The sequence below is a fragment of the Dermacentor andersoni genome, chromosome 3 (genome assembly GCF_023375885.2).
Source record: "Dermacentor andersoni chromosome 3, qqDerAnde1_hic_scaffold, whole genome shotgun sequence".
Classification (NCBI taxonomy): Eukaryota; Metazoa; Arthropoda; class Arachnida; order Ixodida; family Ixodidae; genus Dermacentor; species Dermacentor andersoni.
The window spans coordinates 32,965,382-32,981,262 of record NC_092816.1 but is presented as its reverse complement, the minus strand read 5'-3'; the positions used below and the strand labels follow the sequence as shown (position 1 = coordinate 32,981,262).

The following is a 15,881-nucleotide window of genomic DNA, read 5'->3' as shown; positions in this document are numbered from 1 at the left end:
TTTTTTTAAGTGCGAGGTTTGCACTTGCCTCGTTTGTAAATGGTATAAATCACGCTGCGTTTTATCGGAATGATAACAGGCAAGTTCTTCTTTAACAGATGTTGTGGTTTCTTGGGAATTGTGTTAAGAAAATAGGTAATTCAGGGTGAGAATTGCTAATAATTTCTACATATGATATTTCTGTTTCATTTTCACTGAACATGTCGCATCACGTTTGTGAAGTTTTTACACCTCGATACTGTCTGAGCAGGCTAACCACGTCGAGTGATTTGTTTGTTTCACAATGTTGCGCCTTTATGCGTGTGCATTTTGTACTCAACTGAATTCTTATTGTGCTAGAGGACTAAACTCGACAGGCACGTACCCAAAGGGGGGCCCGGGGGGGGGGGGGGGCCGGGCTCACGCGATTAACTCAAGATGCATTCAGTTGTTTCCGTCTTTTCGACGGACACGCGCATATCTGTTGCTTCGTTAGTTCAGCCTTCTTTGTTTACACTGATCCAGGGACCAGGAAAGGGATTCGGTTCGTGGTCAGCTGGTCTGTATGCACGTGGAACGAATTGCGGCCACAGAAAACGCCAATCGCATTTAACTTTTCCTTTTGCTTCATCATTTCCTCGAGTAACGGCTCGCCCCCACACTGACAGATCCTCGGAACCATATACCCGTGATATATGGAAAGATAAGGTGGAAAATAAAATAATGCGAGACAGGCGTCCATCGACAAACCTTGCAATAACCCTTAAAATCGTAGGCAATATGTCTGTCACGCGTTAGCTCGTCTGGTTTTCCCTAATTGTAGAGCTCTTTTCGTGCTAAATTGCCAACTGGAATTGAGAGCTGCAAGGAGTCGAGAAAGTAAGCGATCTACTAAGGGAGCGAGCCAAGACAACAGCCAAACAGGAAGGACAAGCGAAAATTAACAAATTTAACCGTTGTCTATGAACATATTTATGAATCAACATCATTTTATTTAAAAATGAAGTAAAAAAAATGGAAGTGGAGAACAGCTCCTTGTGTTCTGAATGACGCTTCTACAGTTTTCATTCGAGCCGCCTAACGTAGCCACTTCTCTGCTATGCTTATGTAGGTGTTTTTCTAACCTTCCGCGGTGGGCGTAGAATCGCAGCGTCCTGCGCCCTACGCGGTTGTATGGGACTGGCAGCCACGCATCGTTACGTAACATCCCAAATAAAAATACAAGTCGGTTGTGGCACTTAACTTTGTAGAGCAGTAAACGAGGAATCCAAAAGGACTGTGATTGTTTCGCAAATATACATTTCTCTATAATTCTTCCAAAGCTAATCTAAAACGCTACTATAGTCAGACACAAATTAAGTCTGCAGTGAAGACCTGCCCACGCCCTCATAACCGCCAGCCACTGTTCAAACTTTTCCTGTTGCCCAAATAAGGCGGTAACCACAAAAATAAAATTATTAGCGCGTAATTTTATACCTTTTCCCTCGCCTATCAAAGTGGAATGGTGAAAGCCTAATTCTTTATTGAAATGAAATAACGTGCTTGCTTCGCTGCAACTATTTATTGTCAAGTTTCACTTCAGTTGGCAGCGAAGTTTATGAGTAAAACGGGTTCAGCAGTGAAATGAACGGCACCGCAGACTTCTGAAGAGTGAAATGCTCAGAATCCATATACTTTGTCCATGTCTGTTGCTCACTTCATTGCTTCCGCCGATGAAAAGACTGTTCATGTACAGCAGACGCTCCGGAGGTATCAAGTACGACGCCATTTTGAAAAGGCCGCATGACGACGATTTTCTTTGCTTCTGGGATTGGCTGGAGAAGTAACACAACTCCGCGCGGTTTGTGCGCCTTGGTTGCCAACTGCTGTTTATTTAAGTTGTAGTCTGCTAATCTTTATTTTTACACTTTGGCTTCTTTACTTGCTCTTCGCAGTGTTCTTCGTGCGATTCTTTCTTGCACAAGTCCATTTGACGTAGTTCCTTGTTTGCCAAGTAAAGGAGAGGTGTATCGCACAGGCGTGCCTGTAACATACACCTTATTTCATTTTTCTTTTGTGGGTTTACGCGTTCTTATGGCGAATGGTGAACGTTATTCACATTTGTACTAGTAAAGGTACAGCCCCCTTCATTTGCATAGAAGTTACCTTGGGTTGCCCCCCCCCTCCCCCCCCCCCGAGGAAAAATACTGGGTACATGCCTGAAACTTGACCTTAATTGCCGCCCATCTACTTTGGTTGCCGCTTAATTGCCTTGGAATATATAATGCGGCACCTCCCTCCCGTAACATTCGAGAAAAAAAAAGCTTCTGAAAAGTTGGTCAGACTTTAGCTTGTATGCTTCAAAGCAGGTCCCTAAGGGAATTTGAAATTTCGAAAACTGCAGCGGGAACGGCAGTTGATTGGCATATGCAACAGAATTGCATCGGTGGTAGAGCGCTACTTCGCGCTTTTATTAAACCGTGCGTTTGGCGACTTCGTTGACTAGTGTACGCATTTCCATCAATAAATTCGCAATTACTCTTCTTGAGGCGGCTTTGACGGCATTAATTTAGCGATGTCACATGTATACATCGCCAGAAAGATCACTACAACATGTGCAGACATCGCACGGCGCGCTTTTGTTTGAGATATAAGTCTGAAGTAGCGAGAGAGAGAGAGAGAGAGAGAGAGAGAAAACATTTAGTTGTAATGAGATTCGGTGACTTCCTCGTAGGGTGGAGCCCTCATTTCAGGGCCCCATTTTCTCGCGCCACTAAGCGTGCCCGCCGAATCAGACGTCGCTGCTCTTGCGGGTCTGAGCTGGTCAGCGCAGTCTCCCAGGATGATGGTGAAGGTGAAGGAATAGGGGAGTAACCCGGAGGGTGTGGACACTCCCAGGTGCAATGATATAATGTAGGCTTTGTTCCACAATAGGGACAGTATGAGGGGTATTGTGTGGGGTGGAAGAGGTCAAGGTAAAAGAGGCAGGAAAATGAATTAATTTGAAGCTGTCGACACGCGACGGCACCTTGTCGGTTAAGGGAATTATGTGGCGACGTGTGCCTATTATTAAGGCACAGAAGCAGTATTACGGCAAGCGTAGAATTAAAAAAAAAAGATCGAGACATCACATTACTCAACAAAACCAAGCGGCTAGTTAACACGAGCTGCACTTCGTACAACTGTGGTTCATTGCGCTTGTCTGTGGGAAGCATATGGCACGTATGTGGACCGGGTTGACCCAAAAACCGGCAACATCGTGTTCATGTCCGCTCCCAAAGAGGCCAGCGTCTTTCCTGCAGCTGTCACTGCAGAAGCAGTCTGTCACCCAAACAAAGGAGAAATCGCAGCCGCGAACTTCAGCCATCCTTGCTGCAAAGGGTTGTCGTCTGCTACTGCTCCCGAGCGTACTTTTGGAACTGCCCGCTAGGTGGCTATCAGTGGCGCCTCAATTGCCTCAATAGGAGGTGCACTTCGCGTATAGAAGCTTCGGAGCTCGCCAATATTCAGACCATCTTATGCGAAAAAATTTTTGGCACCTTCACTGTTAAGCGTGCGTCACATCGGGTATTACAATATCTCGTATTTTGTTCTCTTTACAGAATACAAAAACGCCTACTACTGCAGAAGCAAGGCATGCGATGCCTTGGGTAAGTTTGCTAGGTAACGTGTGTTTCGCAGTTATGTCTAGGTCTGCTACAAATAGGAAAAATTTCAGAACATTCAATAGTCCTTTTGAGATAACACGGCTAGGCAGAATTTTAAAATGTAGGCATCAATGTGTGAACGCACGGTTTCCCTCAAACGCTGCAAGCAAGCAAGCAAACCAACTAACAAACAAGCAAACCAAAAAAGGCAAACAAACAAACAAACAAACAAACAAGCAAACACAGCAACCAACCAACCAACAAACAAACGACAAACAACCAACAACAAACAAACCAAGCAACAAGCCAACCAAGCAAACAAGCAACCAAGCAAGCAAGGAAACAAGCAAACAAGCCAGCATGCAAGCAAACAAGCAGGCAGACAAGCCAGCAAACAAGCAAACAAGCAAGCAAGCCAGCAAACAAACAATTAACATGAACCGCTTATTTGGTTAAGCTGAACTTCAGCAGCCGCCATTAATGTATGATGCTCGTATGAGCAAAGGCCTGAATTCGCCGACATTAAGGAGCTGACTGAGCTACCTGTAGGCGAGTGGAAAATGGTGTTTATCTGGACATAAGTAGGGCGTGGCAACCTGTAGCACTGACAGGAATTGAGGTCGGTGCAGCAATTAAAGTGAAAAGACTGGCCGACAATCTACAAGAGCTACCTTCACACATGCTGCATCTTATAACGTCCCAAATACTTTAGTACATTTTCTTTCAACAGCGTGAGGTATACCGGAATAATTTTTGAGCAAGCTAGGTGAAATTCCAGCTTTTGTGACAGTACACATATGCGCACAGCGTCGGCAATCACCTATTACACAATGGCTATGACATAACTCAAGGGCACAGTAAAAAAAATTCCGTGGCATTCCACTCTTTGAAAGTGAATGACCAGCGAAGCTGTGTATGTGGGCCCTTTAATGGCGACCTGTCCATTGCCGTGCGTCAAACGCCGTATGCGCATAAATGGAAGGCGAAGCGCGACTAGTCGCTCCTCCACGATGCTGAGCCTCGGAAGATGATGAGGCATCCGAGGGTATACACGTGTACCCCATGTATTGACACCTTTTACTAAGGAATCCCTTCACGTAGAACAGACACGCACATCACCGCACTCCGATGGCACAGACTGCTTCACCGTAGCCGAGGCGATCGTGCGTTGGTCGACATCCCGCAGTGCAGTAATGGTTGTGAGGTCACTCGAAAACCACAAGTGGTTCCACACAACACAGGCCACACAAAATTGGTTCCCTACAAACTACCTCTGAAACTTGGCCGTTGGTCCGGTGAAACGTTCCAAGTTTGCGGCATCGGGGCCACATGGACGGTTCGCATTTCTACCCCCTTCGCGGTCCTGGCGGGCAGCACGCTTACGGGACCGCCACCACGGCAGAGCGGAAGGAAAGGAGATACGCAAGGGGCAGCTTTGGAGCGCCGACAAAGAGAGGGCGGTGGGAACGTAGACATGGCCGACGCGGGCCAAAGTGTAATGTCTGTTCTTATCAGCTTAGTATCTGATACGGGTTGTATTTGGACTTAAGATATTAAACTTATTTCTGCAAGTTGGCGGAGAGCTTAAAGCCTGCTTGACCTCCGCCGCGGGTCGGCCCGGTATTGCACTACCTTTAGGATCGGCCCACGTATCGCGAGAAATTCTCGATCTACACGGCTCGATAGACGTGCGCAAGTTTTTCCAGATACTAGCCATATATAGCTTCGCTGTAAAATATAGCGAGACTGCTTGTACGTGGAATCGGGTCAGTTACACTGAATTCCACTTTGATTCGTCTTTTTTTCCCCTTTCAGCGTCCGCGACAAAAGCAGCCCGAGAAGCTAAACCCTGCGATGACTACTTCAGCGCCGTGTGCAAAACGGCAAAAGAGTTCGACATTGAGGGCGTTTTGAAAAAGGAGGTAGCGTGGTTCGGTACGTATACAAATGAGGACGGCTGCTGTCAGCGCGGTACAAATGTCGTAAGGGGAAGGCCAGGGGTTAGGTGAAATCCACGCCCTTGGTATTGGCTTGCTTCTTTGGTTCACCATTCACTTGCGGCTGAGTTTCGCCAGAGGACTTGATCATACCGTTTCTCGATGTGTTTATTGCACCGCATAGCTAAAGGAATTTCTCATACCTGAAGGAATTTTTTTAAATATGTGTGGACTCCAAATTTAGAAGCTGAATTGACTGTAGCATAAGCATTGCATGATTACGAGGAGCGCATTTCACTAAGTATGACTGACAAAAGGCGGCTAAAAGCTTAATTTATGTCATTTTTATTGTCTATGAGCGAACCGTGCATTTTTTCCCCGCACACGTCGCGGCAGCCATCCTGAAAATTAAGCGTGGCCAAGCTATCGCAAACACCAGAGATCAGTGGAGCTGGGGGAACGCCAGTAAAGTAGCATGAAAGTAGCGCCAAACCGCACACAAGACACGAGCGCCGGCAACCCTTCCCTACAGCGTCCGCCAAAAGGCCAGAATACATGGAGCGAACTTTCACGACGAAGTTCGGGCGGCAGAAAATCTGCCGCGGCGCGACGCCGCATGTTCGTCGGGCTGCGCTACATGGAGCGAAGACAGGCCGGCCGCCGCCGGCGAGTCGCTGCGTTGTTATCAGTGTGGCTAGACGAGGCAAATGCGCTGTCGTGAAACACATGACAAAAAAAAAAAAAAACTTTAACGACAATTATTATCGCTTTTGAATTACGGAACACTAAAAACGCGTAATATGTTGTTTAGAAATGATTTCTAGTCTTTTTTATGTGTTTGAGACATTCATGTGCCGATGTAGTTTAAAGAAAGCGGCGATGCTATGCGTTGTGGCAACAATGGGTGGGTAAACAACTTTCGGCTCCTTCGACTCCGCGGTTCTGTTCTGTGGCTCAACGCGCGCGCGGCCCAAGCAAGCAGACCCGAATGTAGCGCACGTGAGCTTGTCGAACCATGGCTGTTATGAACTTGTTAAATTCCAGCCGCGCCGCTTTGGATGCCATGAATACGAAAAGCGGGAGACCGGCGTGAACGATAGAGCGGGATCGGGATACACGGACAAGCGGGGAAGCGTAGCCGGAAGTTGGGGCGGATAGTGAGACCTGATTGGCTCGCTTTGGGGCGCCGCTCGTTTGCCGCTTCCGGTATCGTCGCCGCCCGACGAACTTTTCTGCGCCAGCTGGATCGGCGGCGAACGACGTTTTCTCCGCCGCCGCGCGTCGCGCGTACGCCGCCGGGCGTCGAACGCCGACTATTCGTCGCATATTCGCTCCATGTATTCCGGCCTGTCTACTACGGCGTCCGCGATTCGCGTGGCCAACGCCGTTTTGACGCCGCGGTTGTCTCCACTCTGTACGGAGCGGCGGGCGAGGAGGACATGTATGAAGTGATTTTAAAGAGAAAGGAAGAGAAGTGCAGTGCCGTAACTGTCTCTCAGAGGATGACACCTCAACAGCACTGCACAGGGAACGGGTTAAAATTAAATTATGGCGTTTTACGTACCAAAACTTTCTTTCCTCTTTTGTGAATAAATGTTTTCTACTACTACTGCCGTAGAACACTCCTCCTCCCTCGCCTGATCACCCTGCCTCGCGCGCCGCAGGAGAGGGCACGCATCCGGACAACAAGGTGTTGATCCGCGCCGCGTTCCTCGCTCGCGTGCGAGCCACTCCATCTCCCCCACTAGGCTCCACCCACCTTCGCCGCGTCGCTGTGCTGCGCGACGCTATTTCTAAAGCGAAAGCTTTTAACCTCGTTGATCCGAGTTACGCCGTCGCCGCGAATTTGACCTTCATTTGACTGCAGCCGCGCCGTAGCCTTGGCAACGCATCACGTGACTCGCCGCGCCGCACCATGGCCTAACCTAGGGTGCCTCGATGCGCGTGCTCCCCTCCGCCGCCGCGCGCAGTTGATGGCAGTTGCCATCATGCTCAGATTTTTATTTTGCCTTTTATTTTTATTTTTATCTGTGTTGTGTGTTATTGAAATTCTCGATTTTCTTTAAGTACGTCTTCCTACGCTTTTAACCTTATGTCACCTCTCTTCTCTTGAGCCACCGATCCTCCAATCGCCTTTTGCTAGTTTCCACCGCATATTTATTTACATGACTATTATTATCTCTGAACCATAGGGCCTCAGGAAGCGTGACTGTGGCCGCATCGACATCGGGATTAATACCATCACAGTTTAGTATGAGGTGTACCATTGTTTCTACATATTTACCACACACAGTACATGTGTCTTCTTCGTTAAATTTCTTTTTATAGCTCCACGTTCTAAGATGTCCTGATCTAGCTTCAAAGAGTAGGGCACTGCCTCTTGAGTTATCATAAAACGCTTCCTCTGTTTCCAGTATCGATATACGCGGCGTGCACGCCGATGGCCGCGCCACTGGTGGCGGCCTTGCGCAGAACGCATGGGAGAGGAGCGAGCCGCGCGCCGTAGCACGCCGCAGTTTGTTGGGTCGCTGATAGTGCTTCTCCGTCTTATTTGTGTTTTCAGAGCAAAATAAGCAACACCCTTCGCATGTGTGGGATGGCCAAAGCTTCCGAAGAATGTCGAAGAAGAATTGTTGCAGGGTGGGGGGGGGCTCAAATACCGGCGAAAACGTGCCGGTGATACGGTTCTAATTATTCCCCGCAAAGCCTCATCAGCAGGAGCAACGGTGGCAATGGATCGTAGCTTCGGCGCGAAATTTCTTGTTCGCATCCTTTCCTTTGTCGCTTCGGTGTTTTTTCTTTTTTATTATTATTTTTTTACTCAATTGTAGTTAGACGGGTAAGCGACGAAGTTCGTCTGCAGTGCAACATGCGGTTGAAAGGCATTTCGCTAAAGTTCGGAATGCCGTTTGCCGCTTATATTGTTTTCCGCTTCTTTACCGCGTTGGGCTAGCTAGGCAGCACGACTGCATGAGCGCATTGTTTTGCACGTTAAAGCTACAGAAGTTTGCAAGAACTGAAATTGTTAGTTTTATGTGGCCCGGTAAATCCTCGCACCAGCTGTCGCGCACTTCATGTTTTTACATTTATTTTATGCGTGGCTTCGCCCATGTTTAACTGTTGCTAGTTGCTTCATGCATAACTCTTGATTCTTTTGAGCTGCGAGGTTTTCACCCTGCCTCGTTTGTAAAGGGTATAAATCACGCTGTGTCTTATCGGAATGACACCAAGCAAGTGCTTCTTTAACAGCTTTATTCATTTCGCCCGAGGGTACCTTAGATATTGTGGTTTTTTGGGAAATGTGTTTAGAAAATAGGTAGCTCAGGGCGAGAATTGCTAATAGTTACTGCATATGGTATTTTTGTTCTATTTTTCGCCGATCCATTTTTCGCTGAGTAGTTCGCGTCACGTCATCATACCTTGATGCTGTCTGAGCAGACTTAACACGCCGAGTGATTTGTTTGTTTCACAACGTAGTCGCTTCAGCTGAATTATTTCTTATTATGCTTACGCCGCATAGGACCAAACCCGGCCTTGCCGTCAGCGCTGTATCTAATTTGACTGGCGCTGCTCTGCCTTCAAATATATCATGTGGCCCTTCTCTCTAGTAACATTTAAAAAAAGTACTGCAATGTTAGTCACACTATAGCTTTGTACGTTTCCAAGCAGTTCCCTTAGGGAATTTAAAATTGCAAAAACTGCAGCGCGAACGGCAGTTCATCGGCGGTACAGCGCTAACACGCGCTTTTATTAACCCGTGCGTTTGGTGGCTTCGTTGACTATAGTGTACGCGTTTCTATCAATAAATTCGCAATTATTCTACTTCAGGCGACTTTCACTACACTTATTCGGCGGCGTCACATGTATTCATCGGCAGAAAAATCACAACGGTATATGCAGACATCGCACCGTGCGGATTTGTTATCTAAGTCTGCACTAACGACGGGTGCTTATTATTGAGGTACAGAAGCATCATTACGGCAAGGGTAGAATTAAAGAAAAAAAAAAAAAACGGTCGAGACATCGCATTAGTCAACAAAATTTGTCGGCTAGTTTACATGAGCTCCACTTCATGTAAATGGTCTTCATGGCGTTTGTCTGCGGGACGCACCTGGCGCGTATGTGGACCATGTTGCCCCAAACACCGGTAACATCTTGTTCATACCCGCTCCCACAGAGGTCTGCGTCTTCCCTACAGCTGTCACCGCAGAAGAAGCAGTCTGGCGCCCGAACCAAGGACAAATCGCAGCCGCGAACTTCAGTCACCCTTGCTGCAAAGCGTTGTCGTCTGCTACTGCTCCCACGCGTATTGTTGGAAGCGCCCGCTAGGTGGCTATCAGTGGCGCCTCTATAGGCGGTGCACGCGGCCTATAGTTCCACACGGCAAACTGCATCGCAACGCCATCTACAGGCAGCATCTGGGATCGAGACGGCCAATGGGTGCCCTTTATTATCTGCAGGCAGGTCGCTTGACTCGTGTCAATGTAGATGGCGTCGCGATGCAGTGTGCCGTTGTGTGCTGCTGCTCCGGCTCCCGCTGCGTGGAGCATACCACTTTTGTCGGCGCCTGTACCTTAACGGCAACGTTCTGGCTGGTGTTGCGGAAGTCGCGGGGCGCGGTAATGCTGAACTTAGCATCACAAGTTGGCGGCTGGACGTAATTATGTTTGTTCAATCGTGTTTTTTACTAGTTGAAACAACGTGTCATTATTTCGCATTATTGGCGGCGCCTCCAGGGCACCAAAGCGGCAACGGGGACACCAAAGCTAGAACTCGCACTGGTCCGCGGGTTGGGGCTCGCCGAGGCCTGCGCGTGCCAGGGGTTGTTCGCATAAAAAATTGGTTGTCCGCGATAGCGGACAGGCGATGTTATACACCTTCGGCCTCCGCGGCCCTGCTTCCAGCTTTGATTCCCCCGCTACCCCTTGGGTGCCTTGGAGATCCTGCGCCGCCTGCTTTATTATAATCTCGGGTGCGCTCCTGAAGCCTCCGTTTGCCGGTTACATGTGCCCTCCTGGGGCAGTGCTTGTAAAAATGCAATGTATCGTGCAATTGCTAGTCTGTACCTACTAGCAATCGTAAAAATGCGGCCCAGTGGCTTGTAAATGTGACGTAATATTGCAAGCAACTTCGGCCATAGCGGGCTAACGGACGACGACACTGACAGTTTGCTCAGTTCTTGTGTCGTGACTTTTGCCTGAAGGTGCAAAACCGGCTTATCCATGTACCCATCTTAATACTTTTGGACATCTCGATTTGCAGCTGCTGCGGTAGCCCATACGTGGGAATAGCAATGTCCCTAGCGAAATATTTGGCGGCACCTTACTTAACGAAATCGATAGGTCAAATCAAAAGCCGTCCAGCAAAGCGGCTCTCTAGACGCTGTGCGATGTTCGGACGCTAAGAATGTGTGCAGACTGAAGAAAGCTTGCCGCGGAGTGGTTACGACGATTACCCTAACTTGTTTACTTCGTTGCGTAAAAGAAAGAAAGAAAAAGAAAAAACCGTGGCTTCCTTTCTGGAAGCCTCTCCAAAGACCAGAATCAGCGCTCGACGCGACTAAAGGCTCTTAGGATCATAGGTGACCATTTCCAGCCGACGAGTGGCTACGCTTTGTCAGCAACACTGATAACGCCGGTGGGACCAGCATTTTGGCGAAGTCCAGTGCGCAGGCATAGCTTTTAATTATTTTATTTTTGTTTTGTTGACGTCATCACTATGTCACCGCGGGAAGTTTGAAAAAGTTTAAAGTCAGTACGCCACGTGGTGGCACTCACGCGAACTTAATCTTGGTGTAAAGGTAAGCTGGATACGGGTATCCTGGTATTCCGCAAACGTTGATTACTATTGGTAGGCAAAACTGCAAATATTCGATGCTTTGAACTATTTGTATTCGAAAAGGAACTATTCGGTACTTTCAGATATTCGAAACTTAACAGATTTCACCTGTATTAGTAAATTACCCTTCTACAAAAATACCAAATGCGTCTTACTGCGAAAAAGAGGCCTCGTAAGACAGCAAAAATAACGCAAGATGAGTTCATGGCGATGCCTCCTTGAAGTTACCGCACCAGTTCCCGTGACGTCATAGACCTTTGCGGTGTCTGTTAGGCACTAAATGTCTATCAGTAAAGATGGACTACATTGTGTTCTAAAGGAGTCCTTCCTTAAAGATTGCAAGTTTCGGGAACATTTACTGAGCTAAACGCGGCCCAAATATGAAAAAAAATAAAGATTTATTGGGCACGTCACATTGACCTATACCGGCGCTGGAGTCCCGCCGAGGGGGGAAAAAAAGAAACTTTCATTTCCATTTTCTTTTCTAATACTCGTCCTGTTACCGAGAAAGTAATGAAAATAAACTTTTCAAAGAGTATTTTACCAGTCTAGACTAAAGTAGTATATTTCTCTTCTATGTCCCTTTAATGTCTGTTTACCGCTTTTCGCCTGTTCAACGAAGTATCGCGTCAGAAATGCAATGCGAGAACAAAATGTGTAATGCAAGCTTTGTTTTTGGTTTCGAGGCAAAAGTCTATAAATGACAACCTGTGATTATTGCTTGTGTAGGCCGTCATTTAGTGTTCCCGGCAGTCTAGTCGTGTAAAAGCTTTAACTTTCACGCTATAACCAGTGATACGGTTCGTGCAACGGGCCTTTTCTTTTTTTTTTTCGTGTGTCTGCGGCACACACGCCATTAGGGTGCTATCTTCTTTTTTTTTCAGCAACTTCTGGTCTTCAGGAACCATCAGCATTTTTTGGAAAGCACCATATAGAAACCATTGTCAAGCTTGTCTGCAACCAAGCTCTAAAAATGTTGAAAGACCATACACACAGCTCTTTAATTGCAGTTACTGATCTAGTGTTTTAACCTATTCATCTGGAACTGATAGTTAGCTTTTCGGATTATTCAGTACAGACGTGGTGCATAACTCTCCTCTTTCTCCCCCAGCAAAAAATAAAGAAAGATAACCTAGTGAATATACAGGGTGTTTCACGTAGCTTGTGCCAAGGATTAAAAAGAAAGTGGTTTGCCGCAGCTGAATGAAACCAATGGCATATGGTTTGCCGTCATATGGCGCTCCTTAGAGTATTTGCTATATTCCGCTTAATTACCTGATTAACTACGATTAATTATGCAATTTCTTAAATATTTACTTTAGGACCAAGTGCGTTTCGCTGCGTCGTAGAGATGGTTCAGAAACGACCGATCCAATTTCTTGCGGCAGCGTACATACATGCTGATATCTTGCGGCGTTTAAAGAAAGCCCGCGAAATATTGTCATGTGGTAGTGCCCGGTTGAGGACACAGCAAAAAAACTGCGAATGGCGAAACTATATTGGGCGAACCTGTGCCCAGAAAAACAGGCTACACTCAATGTTCAACGAAAACGGCGAACATAGTCGGCGATCGTCGAAAATCTGATCAGCGGGTCAAGCGCGTCGGCTTTTATAGATCAGTCGTCGAATGTTCCAGAGTAATCGCTGGGACCCGCGTGCCTTCCACAAAGTTCTACGCCATTCGCGTCGCGCATGCATACAATCAGATTACACAAGGTTCGGCGACAACAGACAGCGGATAGAAGCATCGATAATATTCTAGAAACTTTCGATACATCTAGACGCGTCCTGCGCTGAGCGATAACGTTTCTTAGACGGTAAAAGCGTACTCAAAAGGCATCGTCCCGATGTTACAAACATGACAGGAGAGTGAAACAAAAAAAGGAGACTTGTTAAAGAAAGTAAAAAAACAACAAAGAAACAAAGTCTAAGATGACACAGTCCAAAAGAAGTCCCAAGTTCAGCTGTGCGACGTCCCCAAAGTTCTTAGCGCTGGTGGAACGGCTTAAGTCGCAGAACATGAACTACTTCAGGTCGTGAGCGGCGGCGCTGTGACAGCGAAATGCCGTCTGGCACGACCTCATAGTCGAGTGCGCCAATGCGTCGGATGATCTGGTATGGTCCGAAATAGCGGCGTAAAAGCTTCTCGCTCAGTCCTCGTCGGCGTATAGGGGTCCAAACCCAAACACGGTCGCCGGGCTGGTACTCTGCGTAGCGTTGTCGAAGGTTGTAGTGTCGGCAGTCGGTCCTCTGCTGGTTCTTGATCCACAGGCGGGCGAGCTGTCGGGATTCTTCGGCGTGCTGGAGATAGGTGGCGACGTCAAGATTCTCTTCTTCGCAGACGTGCGGCAGCATGGCGTCGAGAGTAATCGTCATATTCCTGCCGTAAACCAGCTTAAACGGCGTGATCTGTGTTGTTTCTTGCATCGCCGTGTTGTAAGCGAATGTTACGTACGGCAGGACGGCATCCCAGGTCTTGTGTTCGACGTCGACGTACATTGCTAGCATGTCGGCGAGGGTCTCGTTCAGGCGCTCCGTGAGACCATTCGTTTGCGGGTGGTAGGCAGTTGTCCTCCTGTGGCTTGTCTGGCTGTATTGCAGAATGGCTTGGGTGAGCTCTGCTGTAAAGGCCGTTCCTCTGTCGATGATGAGAACTTCTGGAGCACCATGTCGCAGCAGGATGTTCTCGACGAAAAATTTCGCCACTTCGGCTGCGCTGCCTTTCGGTAGAGCTTTAGTTTCAGCGAAGCGGGCGAGATAGTCCTTCGCCACGACGATCCACTTATTTCCGGATGTTGACGTCGGAAACGTTCCCAACAAATCCATCCCGATCTACTGCAATGGTCGGCAAGGAGGCTCGATCGGCTGCAGTGATCCTGCTGACCTTGTCTGTGGTGTCTTGCGTCGCTGACAGTCTCGGCATGTCTTGACGTAACGGGCGACGTCGGCGGTCAGACGCGGCCAGTAATACCGTTCCTGTATCCTCGACAGCGTCCGGGAGAATCCGAGGTGCCCAGCGGTTGGATCGTCATGTAGGGCGTGGAGCCCTTCTGGACGCAGCGCTGACGGAACAACAAGAAGGTAGCTGGCGCGGACTGGCGCGAAGTTCTTCACGAGCAAGTTGTTTTGTAGCGCGAACGAAGACAAGCCGCGCTTAAATGCCTTAGGGCAACGTCGATGTTCCCTTCTAAATACTCGACGAGGCCTTTTAGCTCCGGGTCGACTCGTTGCTGTTTAGTGAAGGCTTCCGCGCTTATTATTCCGAGGAAGGCGTCGTTGTCGGCCTCGTTGTCTTGCGGCGCGGGATCGATGGGGGCACGTGATATGCAGTCGGCGTCAGTGTTTTCGTCCGGACTTGTAGATTACCGTGACGTCATATTCTTGCAGTCTGAGGCTCCACCGCGCCAGCCGTCCTGAAGGGTACTTTAACTTAGCTAGCCAACACAACCCGTGATGGTCGCCGACTTTGAATGGCCTGCCATATAGGTAAGGGCGGAATTTTGCTGTAGCCCAAACGATGGCGAGGCATTCCTTTTCAGTCGTATAATTGCCTTCCGCTTTTGACAGCGACCGGCTAGCATAAGATATCACCCGTTCAAGTCCGTCTTTCCTCTGGACTAGGAAGGCACCGAGGCCTAGGCTATTGGCGTCAGTGTGGATTTCGGTATCGGCGTCTTCGTCGAAGGGTGCAAGTACCGGCGGCGACTACATGCGTCGTTTTAGTTCTTGAAATGCGTCGGCCTGTGGCGTTTCCCACTTGAACTCGACATCACATTTGGTTAGATGTGTTAGCAGCTCAGCGATGAGGGAAAAGCCCTTGACAAAGCACCTGTAGTAGGCGCACATGCCAAGGAATCTACGCACAGCCTTTTTGTCGGTGGGCTGCGGGAACTTTGCGATGGTAGCTGTCTTCTGCGGGTCGGGACGTACTCCAGATTTGCTGATGACGTGGCCTAGAAACAGAGGCTCATCGTAAGCGAAGCGGCACTTTTCTGGCACCAGAGCGAGCCCTCATGACTTGATGGCCTCTAATACTGTCGCAATTCGCCTAAGGTGATAGTCGAAATTTCCGGCGATGACAACGACGTCATCCAAGTAAACAAGACATGTCTGCTACTTCAATCCTGCTAACGCCGTGTCCATGACGCGCTGAAACGTTGCAGGCGCCGAGCATAGTCCGAATGGCATGACCTGGAACTCGTAGAGGCCGTCTGGCGTGATGAAGGCGGTCTTTTCGCGATCTCTCGCGTCGACTTCTATTTGCCCGTAGCCTGACTTGAGGTCCATCGACGAGAAGTATTTAGCGTTGCAGAGCCGATCCAATCCGTCGTCTATCCGTGGAAGGGGGTATACGTCCTTCTTTGTGATTTTGTTCAGTCGACGATAACCGACGCAGAAACGTAGGGTTCCGTCCTTTTTCTTCACCAGGACTACAGGAGATAACCGAATGCCCACGAACTTTTCGACGGCTGGGTGATGATGTCGCGCAGCATTTCGTCGA

General features: G+C 48.4%; 1 protein-coding gene and 1 pseudogene across 1 annotated transcript in view; both read left to right on the top strand.

Annotated features, from left to right (window-relative positions):
* The window catches only part of LOC126520735 (uncharacterized), a 168,536-nt gene that overhangs the window by 20,583 nt on the left and 132,072 nt on the right, over positions 1-15,881 (top strand). The window contains exons 4-5 of the mRNA XM_055064855.2: positions 3,561-3,608; positions 5,421-5,540. Coding sequence (XP_054920830.1) covers positions 3,561-3,608; positions 5,421-5,540 — 168 coding nt within the window. The remainder of the gene's footprint in view (positions 1-3,560; positions 3,609-5,420; positions 5,541-15,881) is intronic.
* On the top strand, positions 5,080-5,259 carry LOC126520983 (U2 spliceosomal RNA; annotated as a pseudogene).